The following is a 17,129-nucleotide window of genomic DNA, read 5'->3' as shown; positions in this document are numbered from 1 at the left end:
CTGGGGATGCAGCGTGGCGTGACGCTCGCCGGCTCCTTTGTGCACGCTGTTTCCCGACAACACTGCAAGGCGTCGCACGTTTGGTGGTTCCAAACGAAGCCCTCGGAACAGTTGCAAGAGAACGCTTCGCCGACTATCATGCATTCTGAAATAGGAGGTGTGGATGCTAGGAGCTGCCCGCGGCCATGTCGTGATCGAGAGGAACAAGACCCTTTCACGCTGACACGTAAAGACTTTGGAAAGGGGTCGTACCCGTGGCCGGCCGGACGTCTGTCAAGGTGACTGTGTGAGACTTTCCCTCAGCATCCGTCACTTGGAGGCCAGGCGATGCGCTCAGCAGAGACAGGATGGATTCTGTCTCCACTGTCAGGTTCGTTTCAACCATCAGCTCAGCTAAGTAGACGTCCTCTGCAACATTTTCGTTTTATGGGAATGAATTGCTTTTTGATTTTTCCAAACATCTCTTCAGCTAAATTCAGAGCTCTTTCTTGACCATTTTATATCTAAATATTACATTTTCTTAATTTTAGGTTGTTTCTCATTTTGAAAACAAGCAGCTTCTGGAAACCGAGGCTTAGTTCCAGCAGTTATTGCACAAGATGATCCTCAACATAACATTCAACCAAAATTTCAATTAGTTGCACGGTGGCTCTAGGTCATGCGTCAGCTGCTATTTCTTGGCTGATAGTCACAAATGAAGGGTTTATGTCACTGTTTTGGAGGCGAGTGACTCACCCGCTGCGTCGACCTGCCAAGTGAGAGAAGAACACACTGCTGAACCTCCTGCGGTGCATTCACTTCAATGCCAACAGAAAGGTTATTCTTAATCGGTCCATGTGGAAAGTGAGCAGAGCCAGAAACCACAGCCGGCATTCGCCTTCAAAGTGATCGTTTTGATTCTGACAATATGTATTCTAGGACCAAAGTCAAGATCACTCGGATGGAAGTAAAGACCCAACACGACGGACACCCCAAAATGGTTTGAATTCCAGAATATACATCTTTTGCTAATTTATCTGAAGAGAGGTTCAACTACATTACTGATGTATAAAAAATAGAGGCCAGTAGACCAGTAGTTACCTGATAGTAGAAATATAAGAACCCAGTGAGAAACATGAACATGGAGGAAGCCATGGTTCCCCTGCTGGAAAGGGAAAAAGCACATACGGTACAGATATATACATATATATACATTGCACGGTGGAAACTAACAATAAATAGCTTAATAGTACAATATCCCCTACATGTGGCAAAAAGTGTTCTTAAGAATCGGAAAATAAAAAATTAAAATAAAGACCATAAAATCAGGTCGGGACAGAAAAATGAAGCAAACCAGAAAAAACGCAGGAAAAAACAAATGGCAAAAATGAAACAGTTTGTCTCAATCAAAGGGAAATACGATTCTAAAGTCATTCAGAGTTGTTTCATACATTGTTTACAGAACCTAACATTTTTTTAAATATAACCATTAAGAGGTGAGAAAAAAATAAAGCTTACCTCCCTGATCTTCCTGGTGTGGATGAAGTTGAGTCCTGACCTTCTGTCAACTGATGGGAGCGACAGCTAAAACACTGAGAACTACTTGAAGAACACTGAATTGCTGTGTTCGTGTGTGTGTGTGTGTGAGAGAGAAGCTCCATTTGCATTATTAGCATGTCTTGCTGCAAAACAGATTGGTCTTCACACTCAAAGAGCCTCCATACTTTCCATAGGTTTGTCTACCAAATCCCGCAGGAGGTCACAGAGCAGCTAAAGACACAAGTTCAAGTTGTCTGACACCTGCAGTCATCATTCAACATTGTATAATCCAGATATGTGCCATAAAAGTCCTAACAGTTCCTAACAGTGTTGCAAAAGTACAGACTTGATGGCATGAGACGGACGATCGAGACAGACTTTGCTCTCGCAGTCACCTGCACATCCAGGAGGTCCAAGTGCAGATCAAGGCTGAAACGCAACACATTGAGACGCCTCCTTCGAGGAGGATATATCAAAGATACATCACAAGGAAATTGACCGCCGCTTATCTCTCCAAGATTTTCTCTGAAAACAGAAAATACCGCCATATTTCTACACGGTTTATACATTCCAAAGACAAGAAAGAAAATCAAACCCAAGAGAATCAGGAAACGGAACTTCTGTCAAACAGTAGGAGACAGGAGAGACAGGAAACGGCACTGAGACGGACGATCGGGATACAATGTGACGCCAAATTCCCCAACGAAAGAGAACCGAAAAACAAAGAGCATCCATACAAAGTCCAACTGAGACTGGCTGGGCTCTCTGCTGCTACTTTTCCTCAAACCCTCTCAGAGACCAGTGCTCCTTTGGTGGGCTTTTTTAATTTCTCTTTGCTATTTTGGCTTCCTGGAACCTTGTAAATCTAAAACCTGGCGTCAGCTTTAGACATGATCGAGTTTTGGAGAAAAGCGACACTCGGTATCAAAGCGTTTGCTCGAAATCTTTAAATTTCCACGGATCTCAATAAAGTCAAGCCAAAATGTGGCGGGACGCGCCTGTCCCTGCAGAGGTCACATTCAAAAAACGATCCAGAGACACGTGAACATCTGAAAAGGTCATTTAAGAAGTCCAACATTTGAAACTTATAAAACAAAACCCTGGACTATCACACACAAGCCCTTGACACGTCGCTCTACACAAACATATAATTTGACCCGTTTCTACACAATACATAGAAAAAGGTTTCAAGAAAAATCCATAACTGTGTGTAAACAAAGCACTTTATTCAAAAGTAATCAATGTAAGAACATTCTTGAGATGCTTTCACTCCCTTGATTATCTCATATGTACAATCGTGATTTTTTGTCTTCTGTTTTTTGTGCAATTATTTGTACAACCCCTGAGTTCATTTCTGTTTCGCCTTTCCCACCTGAAAAATATGCCATTCACATGCAGCCGATTCGAAGTTCTTTCACCATGGCAGGTTTGCACGTCTTTGAATCTTCTCCGATCAACTGTCTTACCAATTTGAGTTTGACAACAGATCTAAGGTACAGGAGTATTTTCACAAACGGGTAAAACATGATGGACGTCCTTATAGAAATCAATTTCTGATTCACCATGACCTTATTTATGATTATAATAATATATTAATCCCTCGTGGGGAGATTGGTTCCCTGCAATCAAGCCATCCCGGATGAACCCTGAGCATCAGGCTGCAGGGTAGCAGTGAGGGCTCGGGGTGTTGCCAGGCAACACTTGGACACAAGAGGAGGAGCCGGGAATCCAACCGGGAATGTCGGCTTCCAAAGGCGATGGCTCGACCTCCTGCGCCGCGCAACTTTGTTCCCATTAACAAGATGAGGTCTCATCAGTGCACGGATACAAAACAGATGATGAACTAAAAAAACACTGCAAGCTCCAGGACTCCAGTAAGTTATTCATCCATTTGAAGTCAAGGAGTCAAGAAATCAAGTGAAACAGTTCTGGATCACAGTTTGAGAATTGAGAAGAATTTCTAAGGCACAAGTTGGTTCAGATTCTGCTACAGCACCCCCCCCCCGGACATTATATTTGACTGAATGAAAAATTCAGTCTGTCTTTGTGACGATGTTTGACTGAATGAAAAAAACGAAGAATCTAAGTACCGTAATTTCCAGACTATTGAGCGCACCTCAATTTAAGCTGCAACGGCGAGCCGATCGCTATCTCGGGCTTCCTCCTGCGCACTAAAATCGTCAAAGTTGTCTTCTTCGGTGTCGGAGTTGAACGGACTCAGAATTTCCCGGTCATTTCATCGGTCCGATGTGACGAGGATAATTATTTTAGCGGCGAGAAGCTCGTTAGCGTCCCCACCAAAAAAAGTACATATATTAGCCACATCGTTGTTTACGTGAAAAAAGTCGCGGCTTATCGTCTGGAAATTACAGTAATGTGATTTGCAAAGTCAACAAGGCTAAGTGGGATTTTGCATCGGCTTTGTTGATGATAAAGGACTCAAATGGAAATCAACGTGTCAGTTTAAGTATTCTCAGATTCACATATCCACACTTAATTAAAAGACAGCAGTGATGACAAATTAAAAAAAAGCCTTAAAATACATATACCATAACTATACACATGCTGGTTTTTTTTTCAACAGATCATCACCATGACCTCTGAACTTTCTGAGATTCATTCTGTTCATCTGAAATACTGCATTCCAAAAGAAGGTCTCGCACTTTGAACAGGTGACGGCTATTAAACCTGCGTCTTAAAGACACCCGGAAAAGGCCTGTCACTGCCTGGATGTTTCCTAGTTCAGCTCGTTTTCCTTCTTCAAAGGTGTCAAACCTATAGCAGCAAGGGCTGTGTGTGTGTGTGTGTGTGTGTGTGTGTGTGTGTGTGTGTGTGTGTGTGTGTGTGTGTGTGTGTGTGTGTGTGTGTGTGCGTGTGTGTGTGTCAGATGGTCAGGTGTTGCTGAAGGACTGATGGTTCCCAGAGGTGTTTGACGTCACATTGTAACCATCTGAAAAATAGAATAAAAGGATAAATATTCAATCTCAAACCAAAATAGATCTCATTAAATAATAAACGTTAGTGCATGTCAAGTTACAGGAATCTGCAAGAACATGTGAAGGGTGACCCTGTGGAGGACCCTCTCTAGACTTAACCTAACCTTATACATGCACGTGTGTTTGCGTGTATGTGTGTGTGTATTTTTTGCTTTTTTTATTTTTCTTCCAAAAAAAAATCATCTTTTTCCTTATTTTGTCAGCAGATGGGGGTTATTTTGTTTGTCTGGATGCTGCCTTACCTCTTCCTCTTCTCCAGTTGCGTAAGAACCCCAGTCCAGTTGAAGATGTGTGTCCATCGCTTGTCTAAGAACCCAGAATATCAATGAAGCAAATGATCCACGACGTTTAAAAAAGCCTGTAAGAGTCAAACTAACGCAGTATTTTGATGATAATGATGGTCAGTGTATATATTCGTAAATTCTTACCCGCGATCCTTTTGAACTTTGGACTATGTTCGCAATTTCTGATCGCACCTGCAAGAGTGATTTTTCAAGTTATCCATCTTTACCGCAGTTGGCATTTCTACTATCGCACAGACACAAATAAATAAAATACAATGCATGTTTTTAATGTTTTTATTTGCAGCAGATGAAAAGCTGAAGTGGAAACTATTACTAGTAATGTTGCTACAACTGCACGACAGAACATATTTAACTTTCCAGATGTTAACTGTGGGACACAAAAAGGTGAACTCCTCAGAAATCCCTCCATTCTGGTGCATTTTCTACTGATCAATGTTGTAAAGTAAGGCAAACATACCTTTCGGTCCAACAGAGTCCCGAAAACTAAAATGAAGAAACCCTACAGAGACACAGAGAGGAGCTTCATTGTGCAGATGAAATGTCACATTTTGAAATGTAAACATAATTATGCTCATGTGAAGCCCTTAATTAGCCAGACTGGATGTCCCGTCTTACTCCGTGTGAGCTACTCGGTGTCTAAGGGTAAAAATGGCAGGACCGAGATCACTACCAACCACAGCATTATTATTAATAATGATAATAATAATGCATGTGGTTGGGTCATGGACAGAGGAGGGAGGGTGAGTCTATTGGTAGACGGATGCTAGAATTGGAGGTCCAGAGGAAGACCAACGAGAAGATTGATGGACGTCGTGAGAGAGGATATGAAGGTAGTTGGTGTGACAGAGGAGCATCCAGAGAATAGGGTGAGATGGAGAAGGTGGATTCGCTGTGGCGACCCTGAAGGGAAAAGACCAAAGGAGAAGAAGGAGATCTTTGCTCTCCACTTCCTGTCTGCTGTCAGTGATGCCAGGCAGGCAGGAGGAGGAGAGGTGGTGGAGACCCCTGAAGGGAAAAGCTGAAAGGAGAAGAAGACAAAGAAGAAGAAAAAGAAGAAGAAAAAGATGTGTCTGATAGGGCCCTGGAAGGAGGACATGAAAATAAAGGGCGTGTGTCAGATTGAATTTCAGAATTTAGCTCCAAGGGGATTTAAGTAACAGTGTTGAATATGTCAGCTACATCTTTGCAATTATCAATAGCTTTTAAAATGTCTTTGAACACGTCAGAAAAGAGTCTCATGAAAAGGGTTGAAAAGAAAGTATTTTCTCCTTGAAAATCTCCCCAAAAGACCGGCAAAATTCCGGTATGACGGAGAGCAGCATGTTTAGCCGGGCTATTCATACCTGCAGGGAATTGAAGAAGGCGAACGAAATGTGAATCCCTCTGTTCCTCGGATCCACCATGGTGCCGACTCCAAGACCCCATGTTAATCCAAAAAATGGTGTGAGGACGGCCAGACTCCTGGCTATGACCAGCAGAGCATTCTTCTCACCGGCTTGTGCGGCGTCCCCCCCGAACCTCCTGCTCAACATCTTGTAAAGTACCACGATCAGGATCGCAAGGTTTATCACCACTATCATCAACGCAGGGATCACAAACGCCAGGAGGGCTTTGGACTCAAACCAATTGAGCCAGCAAACCCCAGATGATCTGGTGTAAGTGTCACTGGGTGCAGTCACAGCTATAGTTACAGTGGCGATAATTATTGGTCCTCCATAGCCGAGACAGAATCCAATGATCAGCATGGATATCTTTCCCAGCCCTCCATCAAAGACGCTCACAGTTCTGTACAGCAGAAGCAGGGCGGAGGCAAACATCCAGAAGAACAAGGCTAAGTAGAAGAAATGGATGAAAAAGGTCGCGGCCGTACATGCCGATTCGTTTGATTTGCCCGGATCAGAAATCGAAGCCCCGATGATAAACCAAATATTTGCGATGAGGAGCGACACCGCGATGTTGACGATGGAAACGTGGCGCAAGTATGACGTGTTGTTCCTTCGAATTTTTCTCCAAATGAGTCCTTCGATAACAAGGCATATTACCAAGGAGGCCATCGAGATGGCGACCCCGATGATGCTGATTATACTCAAGAAAAGGTCGTCGGGAGCAAAGGGAGACATCAGGATGGAGAATGAGGTCAGATGGTTGCAATTGCAGGTGACAGTTTCATCGGTATCGGACACCAGCTCGCAGCCCTCGCCGTCCCATCCACCCAAATTATCAAAGAGGCTGAAGTTCCAGAAGACGCACTGGGGGTTCCCCAGAGTGTCGTTTATGATGTCAAAGGTGAAGGACACGTTATTGACTTCACCGGTAGCCTGTACAAGGACGACTCTTCCGTTGATGACGGCAAATGGTGAATTCTCTTCGTCTCGTGGAGGAAGGACGTTGTCCATGGAGTTAAAGGTTATCACTGTGACGGTCTGTTCTCCACCCGCAGCCTGAAGTATGTCTACTTCCACCGTCGAATTGATTTCCGCATTGAAAGTGTTGTTAAATGCAGTTCGGTTCAGGAGAATACTTGGAGTGCTGATGTCAAAGGACCCGTCTTGCAGATTTTGGGTGAAATCCTCAATGGTGAACAAAAGCAAGGAGCTGACGCTGTCGTTAACCGGCATAGCCATTCTATTTCTGAGGTTTCCGGTGCTTTGGCGGTTCAGACTGTCCCATAATGGCTTTGTGTCGTCCAACGTCAGCACACCGGCAGTCAAGAGGATATGCTGAATGATCAAGTAAAGAGAAAGATTCAATTACAAAGTGTAATATGTGCTGGCATGTATGTTGTGACAGTGCTGCGGATCTTGGCAAGCTTCCTACCCTCATTGAAGTATTTCTTATACTGGCATCTACTTGTGTTGCACTGAGAAGGATCCTGACAATGGCAACAATGTTGTTTTCAGATTGAGTCACTTCGTCAGTGAAATTGACAGTGACATCGCTCAGTGTCTCCAAGAACAGCGGCAAATTGGCTGCATTCAGAGACTGTCAGATTTAAAAGAGAAAAACAAATGTTGTTGGGTAAATGAAATGATATACCGACGATCCGATACGACGATTATAAAAAGGCGATGACGGTAAAAAGTCTCGGCATTATTCAACCAAATAGCTGACTTGAATCCGGTCAAATTTCTTTTTCGAAATCTTCGGACACCGATAGATCGTGCAGCCTCCGCAGCCCGGTCAGCTTCGGGCGGACACCCCGCAATGCAGAGGTGACTATTTCGTAAACAACAGCTACTCCTGTCATGATTTCAGTGACTGATTTATTGCCACGTGTGCTACCGAATTTGTCTGAATACACAAGAATGCTTTGGGGACTCGGAATTACCGAAGGCGAACAACTCGCTCGCGTCCTCCTGGAATTTGAATTTTATTGTAACCTTCGCTTCAGCTTTGTTCATAAGAGAGTCGTTTCTCTCGGTTGAGAAAAGTCACCGAACATACAAAACAATATTTTCTCCAGAGGAAAAAGAAAAGCTCATGACAAAGGCACGCTAATCGCCTTTGAGTGATAGAGAATTATTTTCGAATGTTCTTATTTCTTTTACATTTGCAGGTGTTACGGGAGCAGATTCCAGAAATATCATTTTGGATTTCAAGAGACACTGACATGAAATGAAGTCTTTGTGGGACAGGAGTTTGCCACGTTTGCACGGCCAAAGTTTGAAGCACTTGATGTTGTATATCTGTCATGAAGATAGACGCTTTGACCGTGCTCACCGCAGACTGATTCAGCAGGTTCTGAATCTGCTGGAGGATGCAGCTGTCTGTTCGATCCTCCCATCTGCCATTTGCTTTACAAACCGCTGTCTTCTCTCCCACCGCTCCCCTCTCGCAAGATACTTTAGCCACGCTGTTCAGAATTCCGTTGCCAAACTCGAGATCATCAAAACATGTGTATTCTGGAGATATGACACATATGGAACTTAACCAAGATGCAAGATGGAAAAGCTCAACGCTGATGTGTGAAATGCTTTGCAAAATCCAGACAAAAACTCACCCTCGCTGGATAGAGTAATCAAGATAGTTTTCTCAATCTCTGTGTGGTTTGTAACTCGACAGGTAAATGTTTTGGTCAGGTTTGTGCACACGGAGGGAAATGAAAACTCTTGAGTGACTTGAGCTGCTACCTCTAAAAACGCAGAGAAAGAAAAAAAAAGCATCACCTTGTCGATAGAGAAAACCAATTTTGAGGAACAGTATCAAAGGTACATTTGAAATTATATTAGGACGTGACCTCGAATAAATGTGTTAGAATCGGGCTCATATTTACGCGTGGGGTCACCTGAGAAGTTGACAAACCAGTTTTATGTTTTTTTACGATTTTTTCCCCCCATCTATTCCCTCATCCGTGAGTTTATGAATTTATATATAAATTTATTTGTCATTCATTCCTACATCCAAAATGTTGAGCCGTAACGGCAGAAAATAGCACAGAGAAAAGATGCTTTCTGTCTATTCTGAGTGTTGAGTATGAAATCAAAGTGACACCGGTGAAACGAAAAGGAAGCATTACATTACATTATTTTACATCACATTCCAGTCATTTAGCAGATGCTTTTATCCAAAGCGACTTATAAAAATTGCAATTCAAAAGCAGACCTCGCATCGATGTGCAACATCTTGCGTCTCAGGTGTACCTACCGGGATGATTTTCAAATTGAACTTTATAAGGATTTTGAACCTCACACCGTAACGTCACTTGGCTGTCAGTCACACAGCTCAGACTTTGTTGGATTGGAGTTACTCTGATCACAGGCCTCTCCTTGACACGGAACGTTCCAATCTGACGGAAAGTTCCGATGCCAGATTTCAGCCGGCATTCATATTCTCCTGAAATTAAACATGATCAAGAATTCGGATGAACTCAATGTGAACACACCCTAAAAAGAAAACCGAAATGGTAAAATGCTTTCGGAGACATTCTAAAAGGGATGAACCCAATTGATCAAATAAGACTGCATCAAATAGAGAACGGTTAAGCCGCTGTCTGTGGAAGTTATCAGTCATCAAGGTCGTGGTCAATTCTGCTCAAAATCTTCTTGTAACAAGTGGACGCTACTATCTTTCCTTGAAAACATTTCACCACCACTTCAGGACAGGACGTTCTGGCCAGAGAAGAGAGACTGTTCGAGAGAGGAGTCAAAGACGCCGTCTTTGTCAAAACGGAAAAACCGTCTCCTCCAAGAGGAGGGGGCCTCAGGCTCAACCTCTCGTCGACACACAAGGCCTTACTGGGATCCATCCCAAGAAGATTAACGGAAAGATCTCACACCTAACCGGACCCCGGTGACGACCAGCTGAGCCCCGGTCCACGTGATCCCCTGTGCTTCTCTCCGTTGAACATGCTGACAGTTTTGGCTATACCTTTTCAAATCTGAACCCGGATATGTGTCCAAAAGGTGTACCTCTGCTCCCACCGAATGACAAACCCATTACCGACGCAACCCGCTTGGAGACAGTTTCTACACAACAGCTCTTCCGTTGCATAGCGAGCCCCCGTGAGTGAGACCACGTTTGTGTCGTAGCAGCCGGACTTGATTCGCTTCCCTTGATGACCTTTCACCTCTCATTCAAGAGGCTTCTGTGGTTCGAATGGCCTTTTTGGAGTTTCTGAATAGAAAGTCAGAGTTGTAAGAAACTGCCCACTGTCCATTCGAATCGCAGAAGCCTCTCGAATGAGAGTTGAAAGGTCATCGAGGGAAGAAAATCGAGTCCAGTTGCTACAACAAGATTTTGACGAGAATTAAACCAATGAGATTGTAACGAGAAAATCACATGACCACAATGTCACTTAAGATGAGGAAAGCAAAAACAGGACCTCGGGACATACAATATAAATCTCGTCATTTTGGTGAAAGGCAAGACCATATGAATTCTGAAATGAATCAAAGCTTACTATTTTCAGTAAAAGAGAAATTGGGCACAGTCAGGACTGACGTTTGATCTGGTCTAACACTTTCATTTTCTACAAGCGTATTCCCATCACGTGTCCACTCTGCCTTCCACTCGGCAGCGATGAGTTGGGAAAATGGGGGGGGGCCGCACGTTACGGTCACAGTAGTCCCAGGAAATGCTTCCGCTGGTGTGAACTTCAAGGGCTCGGAGCCTTGAAAGAAAAGACAACATCCCACAGTGTTCAGCACAATAATCCAGATCCAAACAAATGTAACACTTTTGAAAACATAAGTGAAGCCGTCGTACTCGCAAATATCATCTTATATTTCTTTCCCAGATCATTATAAATTCCTGCTTGTAATCTTTGAATCACGTTTTCGTCAAAGGAAGGTGCTCTGATGGTGAAATCAACAATAGTGCTTCCACTCCTGAAAAAGCAAAAAATTCAATTCAGAACACAAAATCAACGATCACATTTCAAATTACAGGTAATCCATTCAAGAATTTTCCAAAGGTGCCTCATCTTTGTCATGTTGACGTCATGTGATAATCAACACTATAAGCTGCCAGTCTTTACTAAAGCAGGTCTTTACAAAATTGTCGCCGTGATTTAAATGTAAGGTAAGATAAAATTCCTTTGTCACAGCAGCATAACAGTTATAATGTCAGAAAAAAAGGAAATGAATATGAATATAAATATAAATTGAAAGGCAGAAGATAGCAAGACAAACAGAATCCACAAATGAAGAACTGTTGTAAAACCGTCTATTGCTTTCATGCATTCCAAGTGTCATCTCTGTCTGACTTGAGTATCTGTGTTTACTGCAGAATAGCCTGCAGAGGCCGAGGATTGAATAGCCCAATAGAGGTCTCGGTCTCTTTTTCCATGAATACACCCCTGTTTTTCCAGGATGATGCTGAGGTAGTCCACGGGCCGCCGAGACGTATATAATCCCTCCAGTATGTTTCGGACCAGCCTTGGGGCCTGGGGCGCTGTGAATGAGTCCTGAATACCTCTGATAAGAACACATCCTTCACACGTCCTGTTGAAAACCATTGCCACCTTAACAGCTGTTTCCTTCTAACTTGTGGGATCAACGGCTCTGTCCACATCCATGGCCTCATTCCAGCAGTAATTATCTGGTGCTTTCTATACAATCAGCACGCTCCTCACTACAACAGACCCACGAAGCACTACACATTGCTGAGAATGCCTTTCCCCAACGAGCTACCCTCCTTTGGCTCGTTGGGGAAAACTCCAACTAGAATCACTTAAAAGTTGACTCGCTCTCTCCGAGGGTCCTTTTGTCTTGAAGGCCCCGAACAGAGGTTGATGCCCCTAAAAACAGACCTCTCAGGATCACATGGACGCACAAACACCTCCACCATCATGGAGTGATGATTGCAGGAGTACATGATGTGACTGAGGTTTTATAATCAAAGTAATGAGTAAAACTGCTTGACTGAAAATTACCTGATCTGAAGTATTTTTGCTGAGATGAGATTTCTGATGAGTTCCTTACTTATTTTTTGAATCTGAAAAACAGAGAGGGTTAGCTTTTTAGTCGAATCCTTTTGGTCATAGGTTTGTGACAAAATTCAAACAATAATCAGTGATCCATGAATAGTCCGTGAATACTTACGGCATTGTCACAGTCTTGGTAAACTTCACTGCTGATAGTGTTGTCAGACGACTCAAACTCTCTGTCCATTGAAAATGATAGGTTCCTCTCTTGAGCAGATACAGGTGTTACAGCTGTTACAATCGTCCACAGAGAAGACCAGCCAGAAACAAGCAAATTAATTTGATTTGGAATACCCTCTGCAGCAGGTGTGGCCAACATGTTGATCGCAAGACGCAGGCATCTTGCCTGTCACTGCTATATTCATCTTTACTTGTCTTTTGATGTTTTCCCGTTCATAAATTTGTATTTTAAAAAATAGAGATGTGCCACATAGTAAATGCCCAGCAATATTGCAATAGTGTTATCACTTTTTTTGAACTGTCCAGGCTTTCCAGGGTTGGCGAGGTTGTCCCTGCTTTCTGAGTTGAGGGTGTGAGACACTCGAAACGTGGGACAGAGCATCGGCTTCGCTGCCGGCCAGGACCACTGGGCGAGTTGCAATGGCAGATTCAGGGAAATGAAAAGCAAAGCACAAAAACAAAGTGAACAGGATGCTGCGATCCAATAGAGAAGAGTTGTTTTTTTCGGAGGGGAAATGGAAAGCTGTTCTTTTTGATATGGCAGACCTCACGGACACATTTTAAAGCTTCAAGCCATGTCAACTAATGTCTGCCACTCTGTATGTGGACACCAGAAGAGGTGAAATCTAAACATTGCCCTTTTCTCAATGACAGACGTGTGGAGGAGTTACTTTGAGCTGCCACGATTGAATTCATGCCAGACCTGTGAATGACTGATAAAGAAAGAGAGACTGTCAGGTATCCCACTGCGGGAACAGTGGCGGGGCAACGCTCGCTAACTCTGTCCAGCCATAGATAAGCATATAAGTTGCCGTTACTGTGGAGGTGCAGGCAGTTGCTGTGCGGCACTTTGTGATGGTGAGCTGTGTTTTTTACCCCCTCATACTAGTTGAGTTGGCCACCCTTTACCGCAGTCTTTGGCAAGATTGTCAACAATAAATTTTGTTCTCATGTTTGGAGACCTGTGATCGGGAAGGTTGTCCGCAGCGTGATGTTGGTCACCGGTGTGGGCTTTGTCGCCGGTGTGGGCTTTGTCCCTGGCGTGGAGTTTGTCGCCGGTGTGATCTTTGTCCCTGGCGTGGAGTTTGTCGCCGGTGTGATCTTTGTCCCTGGCGTGGAGTTTGTCGCCGGTGTGATCTTTGTCGTTGCTTTTTGAAAAAGTCAATCAAAAAATGTTTTTTTATTTTTTGTTCAGTCAACATTCCATGAGCCTCTCCAGGATCTTAATCTAATCCCTTTTTGGCAAAACAGGAGCTCAGATTGTGTTGTGTTTTTGTACTTTTGTTTTTTTATTCTATTGTGTTTGAAATTGGTTGAAAAACTATTTTGAATCAGAGCTGAAATATTTTCTCTATTTTCATCTATCTCTCCTCTTTTTTTTATTTTATCACAGACCTTTCTGTAACCTTCATGTCCTACCTGTTGGAGCAGGTCTTGTTGTTGAGGATGGCATGCTCAGAAGGAGAGAGAGAGGGCAGGAAAGGCAAGAGTCTAGGTGAGACTGACAGGAGGGGCCGTGAATATCGGGACAATGACAGGACAAGCTAGAGAGTTGGTTGACATGATGCAGAGAAGGTGAAGATACTTTGTTTCCGGGAGATCAGGTGGAAAGGTAGTAAGGCGAGAAGCTTAGGAGCAGGTTTTAAGTTGTACTATCATGGTACTGGCAGGAAGAAGAATGGAGCAGGAGTTCACTTGAAGGTAGAGTTTGTGAGGAATGTTCTGGAGGTGCATAGAGTGTCCAGAGGAGCGCGCAGGTAGACTAAATCTTGTATAGACCACATAATCTGAAGGGGATCAGTGACTGCAAAGCAATGTGAGGTGAGAGTGTGGCCAGACAGCGTAGGATGGTGGTTTGTAGGATAAATCTGGTGACAAGAAGGATGAGGAGGACAAAGGTAGAGCAGAGGATAAAGAGGAGGAAGCTGAAAGTGGGGGGGTGTTGTATGGTTCTCAAGGGGGAGTTGAGAAAGGCTGTGGGTGGTTTGGGGGAGGTTCCTCTGGGCTGGACTTCTACAGCTGATGTCATCAGGGAGAAAGTTGGATTGTTGCTCCAAATTATTCTACCTTTCATGACATTCACTGAAAAAGGCCAAAGGGGCAGATGGTGCTGGGAGGAAACTTTGATTCTAAGTTCAAAGTCCAATCTGAATTATATTCACTAAATCATTCCTCAAACCAGGATCACAAACATGTAAATAGAGAATGAATAAATTCAATAGCTGGGTAGAGAAAGGCTCTCCCAAACAACATCACACACAACAATAAAACGAAAGGCTAGGTTACTCCATTCGGGCTTTAGAATGTATCAAAACATTGACAAAAACCTTCAGTTTCCTCCCACAATGCAGGAAGTTCAGTGGAGACTCTAAGAGGCCCACAGTGAGTGATGAGCAAGTGAATGGTAATAGGTAACAGGAAATAATTTTGTTAGGGCTAGAGTCCATCATTGACACTGATCTAACAATCACGGATCTAAATTAAAAATTATTTTGAGAAAATTGTTTTAAAATAGAGACGATATTCTTAATCTCTTTCACTTTATTTTCTTTTTCACCTTTGACATTTCTGTCCTACCTTTGGGAGGAGATGTTGTGGTTGTTTTCATAATAGTTGTACTTTTCGTCTTGGGTGTTGTATGTGACACAGAGGTTGAAGGCATGGATGTTGGGGTTGTTACTGTCCATGAAATATAAAGGTTCAAAATAATATTGATTGAAACAACAACAATACTGATTGACACTGGATGCTGGGAGAAAAAGAAGAGCTCCCATTAAGGCATCAAATTGTTATACATTGGACAACGTCCACAGCAGCAATGATTATGTGAACTGTTTCAATGTACAGCTCTTGTATGCCCTTAGAATAAGGCAAGTTCACAAAACCAATAGACAGCACATGTTTCACATCCACTGAAAAAGGACCAAAGAGCACATAGTGCTGGGAAGAAACTTTGACTCAAGAGTTTCACACTTACTTGGTATGATTTCACAGAACTGTCCATTAGCAGGAATCCCCTTGATGCAGGTGCAGGTTTCTGAGTCGTTGTCGCTACATTCACCGTAGATGTTGCATTTTTCAGGCGGCCATTCGAACCTGTCCTCACACTCACACATATGTTCTCCAGCCGCAGTCGGAGAACACACTCAAAAGAAATACATGGAAAACATTGTAAGGTAAATGTGCTGAACAACACTGAAATAGTGATGACTATACTGGGTAGGATCAAGGAAATAACTCTTACCTGTGGTGGGCTCAATGCTTTCCACTGTTGAAGGTCCAAGTAATGGTAGTGGAAAGTCTAATGTGGACAAAACACTCCTGATCATAGCAATAATATCTTGTGGCACATCATTGGTGGAAAAACGCAGGTCAACGGCAAATTCAATTATCGGCTCTTCTGTGAAAGAATACAAGAGTCCATCACTGACAAATATCTGAATTATAGTCACCGACCAGGTGGCGAGCGGTCCAGGGTGAACTTGGCCTCCTGCTCGATAACAGCTGGTATAGGCTCTCACAGCTTTCTAGAGGCTTTCTATTTCATTTTACCACAGACCTTTCGGTCACCCCCATGTCCTACCTGTTGGAGTTGGTGGTGCTGTTGGTTTTGGTGTCATTGGAGGTTCTGTCTGGAGTGTTGCTTGTGACACAAGGGTTGCTGGAGTGGATGCTGTGCTTGTTTCTATAAATGATGATGTAGAAAAAACACTAGGGTATCATCAAACGTTTGTTTAATATTTTGGGGTTGGAGTCCATCATTGACACTGATCTAACAATCATGGATCCAACGTGACCAAACCCTCACAACCCATCTGTGTCCCTCTCACTCTTGCTTCCTATCTGTGTCTTTATCTCTCGCACTGTCTTTCTAAACCAACTAGTCGAAACAGAAGGCCTCTACTATTGTGCTCATCCGCTGCCTCCAAGTGCTCACTCCTTGTGGAATTCTGAGTTTCTGTAGATCATCTTAAAAAGAGTGGTCCGGACCTGCTCTACATAAAAAGTGTCATGAGACAGCTCTGTCATGATACAGTGCCATAAAGATAAAATCTGACTTGCCCTCTAACCATCCCGATAAGAGTTCTCCACATCTGGAGTCATCGCTGACACCTTGCCCAACTCATTCCCCAGAGTTCAATCCATCTTCTGAAGGGCATCACAACTCCCCTGGTACCTCAGATAACATCGCTTTAGGGCTAGTTTCTCAACCCTACCACTTGCCTTGACTTAGGGTTCAGTTTTTTTTGTCGTTTGTAAGAATTTCTATTCTGATAAAAATATTCTGAGAAAATTGCTTTAAAATAGAGACGATATTCTTAATCTCTTTCACTTTATTTTCTTTTTCACCTTTGACATTTCTGTCCTACCTTTGGGAGGAGGTGCTGTGGTTGTTTCCATAGTAGTTGTACTTTTCGTCTCGAGTGTTGTATGTGACACAAAGGTTGGAGGCATGGATGTTGGGGTTGTTACTGTACATGAAATATAAAGGTTCAAAATAATATTGATTGAAACAACAACAATACTGATTGACACTGGATGCTGGGAGAAAAAGAGGAGCTCCCATTAAGGCATCAAATTGTTCTACATTGGACAACGTCCACAGAAGCAATGATTATGTGAACTGTTTCAATGCACAGCTCTTGTATACCCTTAGAATAAGGCAAGTTTACAGAACCAATAGACAGCACATGTTTCACATCCACT

The 17,129-nt window shown here is 43.2% G+C and overlaps 1 protein-coding gene across 3 annotated transcripts; it reads right to left on the bottom strand.

The window, feature by feature from the left end:
* Positions 1 to 2,723: 2,723 nt before the first annotated feature.
* On the bottom strand, positions 2,724 to 16,888 carry LOC147213618 (adhesion G protein-coupled receptor F4-like). Of its 3 annotated transcripts, none has more exons than XM_086143164.1 (19): positions 16,793 to 16,888; positions 16,006 to 16,107; positions 15,667 to 15,822; positions 15,400 to 15,567; positions 15,000 to 15,101; positions 13,385 to 13,570; positions 12,361 to 12,473; positions 12,192 to 12,253; positions 11,024 to 11,145; positions 10,719 to 10,928; positions 9,464 to 9,652; positions 8,820 to 8,951; positions 8,540 to 8,721; positions 7,637 to 7,801; positions 6,163 to 7,539; positions 5,277 to 5,318; positions 4,943 to 4,990; positions 4,757 to 4,820; positions 2,724 to 4,468 (listed from the first exon to the last, which is right to left on the bottom strand). In XM_086143164.1, exons 1-19 carry the CDS (start codon positions 16,875 to 16,877, stop codon positions 4,410 to 4,412), a joined length of 3,564 nt encoding a protein of 1,187 aa, XP_085999290.1. In that variant the 5' UTR covers positions 16,878 to 16,888; the 3' UTR covers positions 2,724 to 4,409. The 3 variants fall into 3 exon arrangements, with proteins under 3 accessions (XP_085999290.1, XP_085999291.1, XP_085999293.1); XM_086143165.1 differs by having other exon boundaries at positions 15,667 to 15,723; XM_086143167.1 differs by lacking the exons at positions 15,000 to 15,101; positions 15,400 to 15,567; positions 15,667 to 15,822; positions 16,006 to 16,107; positions 16,793 to 16,888 and adding an exon at positions 13,842 to 13,989.
* Between the last annotated feature and the right edge of the window lie 241 nt (positions 16,889 to 17,129).

This window comes from Fistularia commersonii, chromosome 36 (genome assembly GCF_037954325.1).
Source record: "Fistularia commersonii isolate RoL2024-O1a breed Wild chromosome 36, RoL_Fcom_v1.0, whole genome shotgun sequence".
In the NCBI taxonomy this organism is placed as follows: Eukaryota; Metazoa; Chordata; class Actinopteri; order Syngnathiformes; family Fistulariidae; genus Fistularia; species Fistularia commersonii.
This window is presented reverse-complemented; position numbering and strand designations above follow the sequence as displayed.

Excerpts from the sequence above, each read along its gene's own strand:
- LOC147213618 (XM_086143164.1), bottom strand. The coding sequence starts at position 16,877 with ATGCCTCCAACCTTTGTGTCACATACAACACTCGAGACGAAAAGTACA. Across the intron at positions 15,568-15,666 it reads AAGCATTGAGCCCACCACAG|TGTGTTCTCCGACTGCGGCT; the intron begins GTAAGAGTTATT and ends ATTTCTTTTGAG. Across the intron at positions 7,540-7,636 it reads TAAGAAATACTTCAATGAGG|CATATCCTCTTGACTGCCGG; the intron begins GTAGGAAGCTTG and ends TTGATCATTCAG.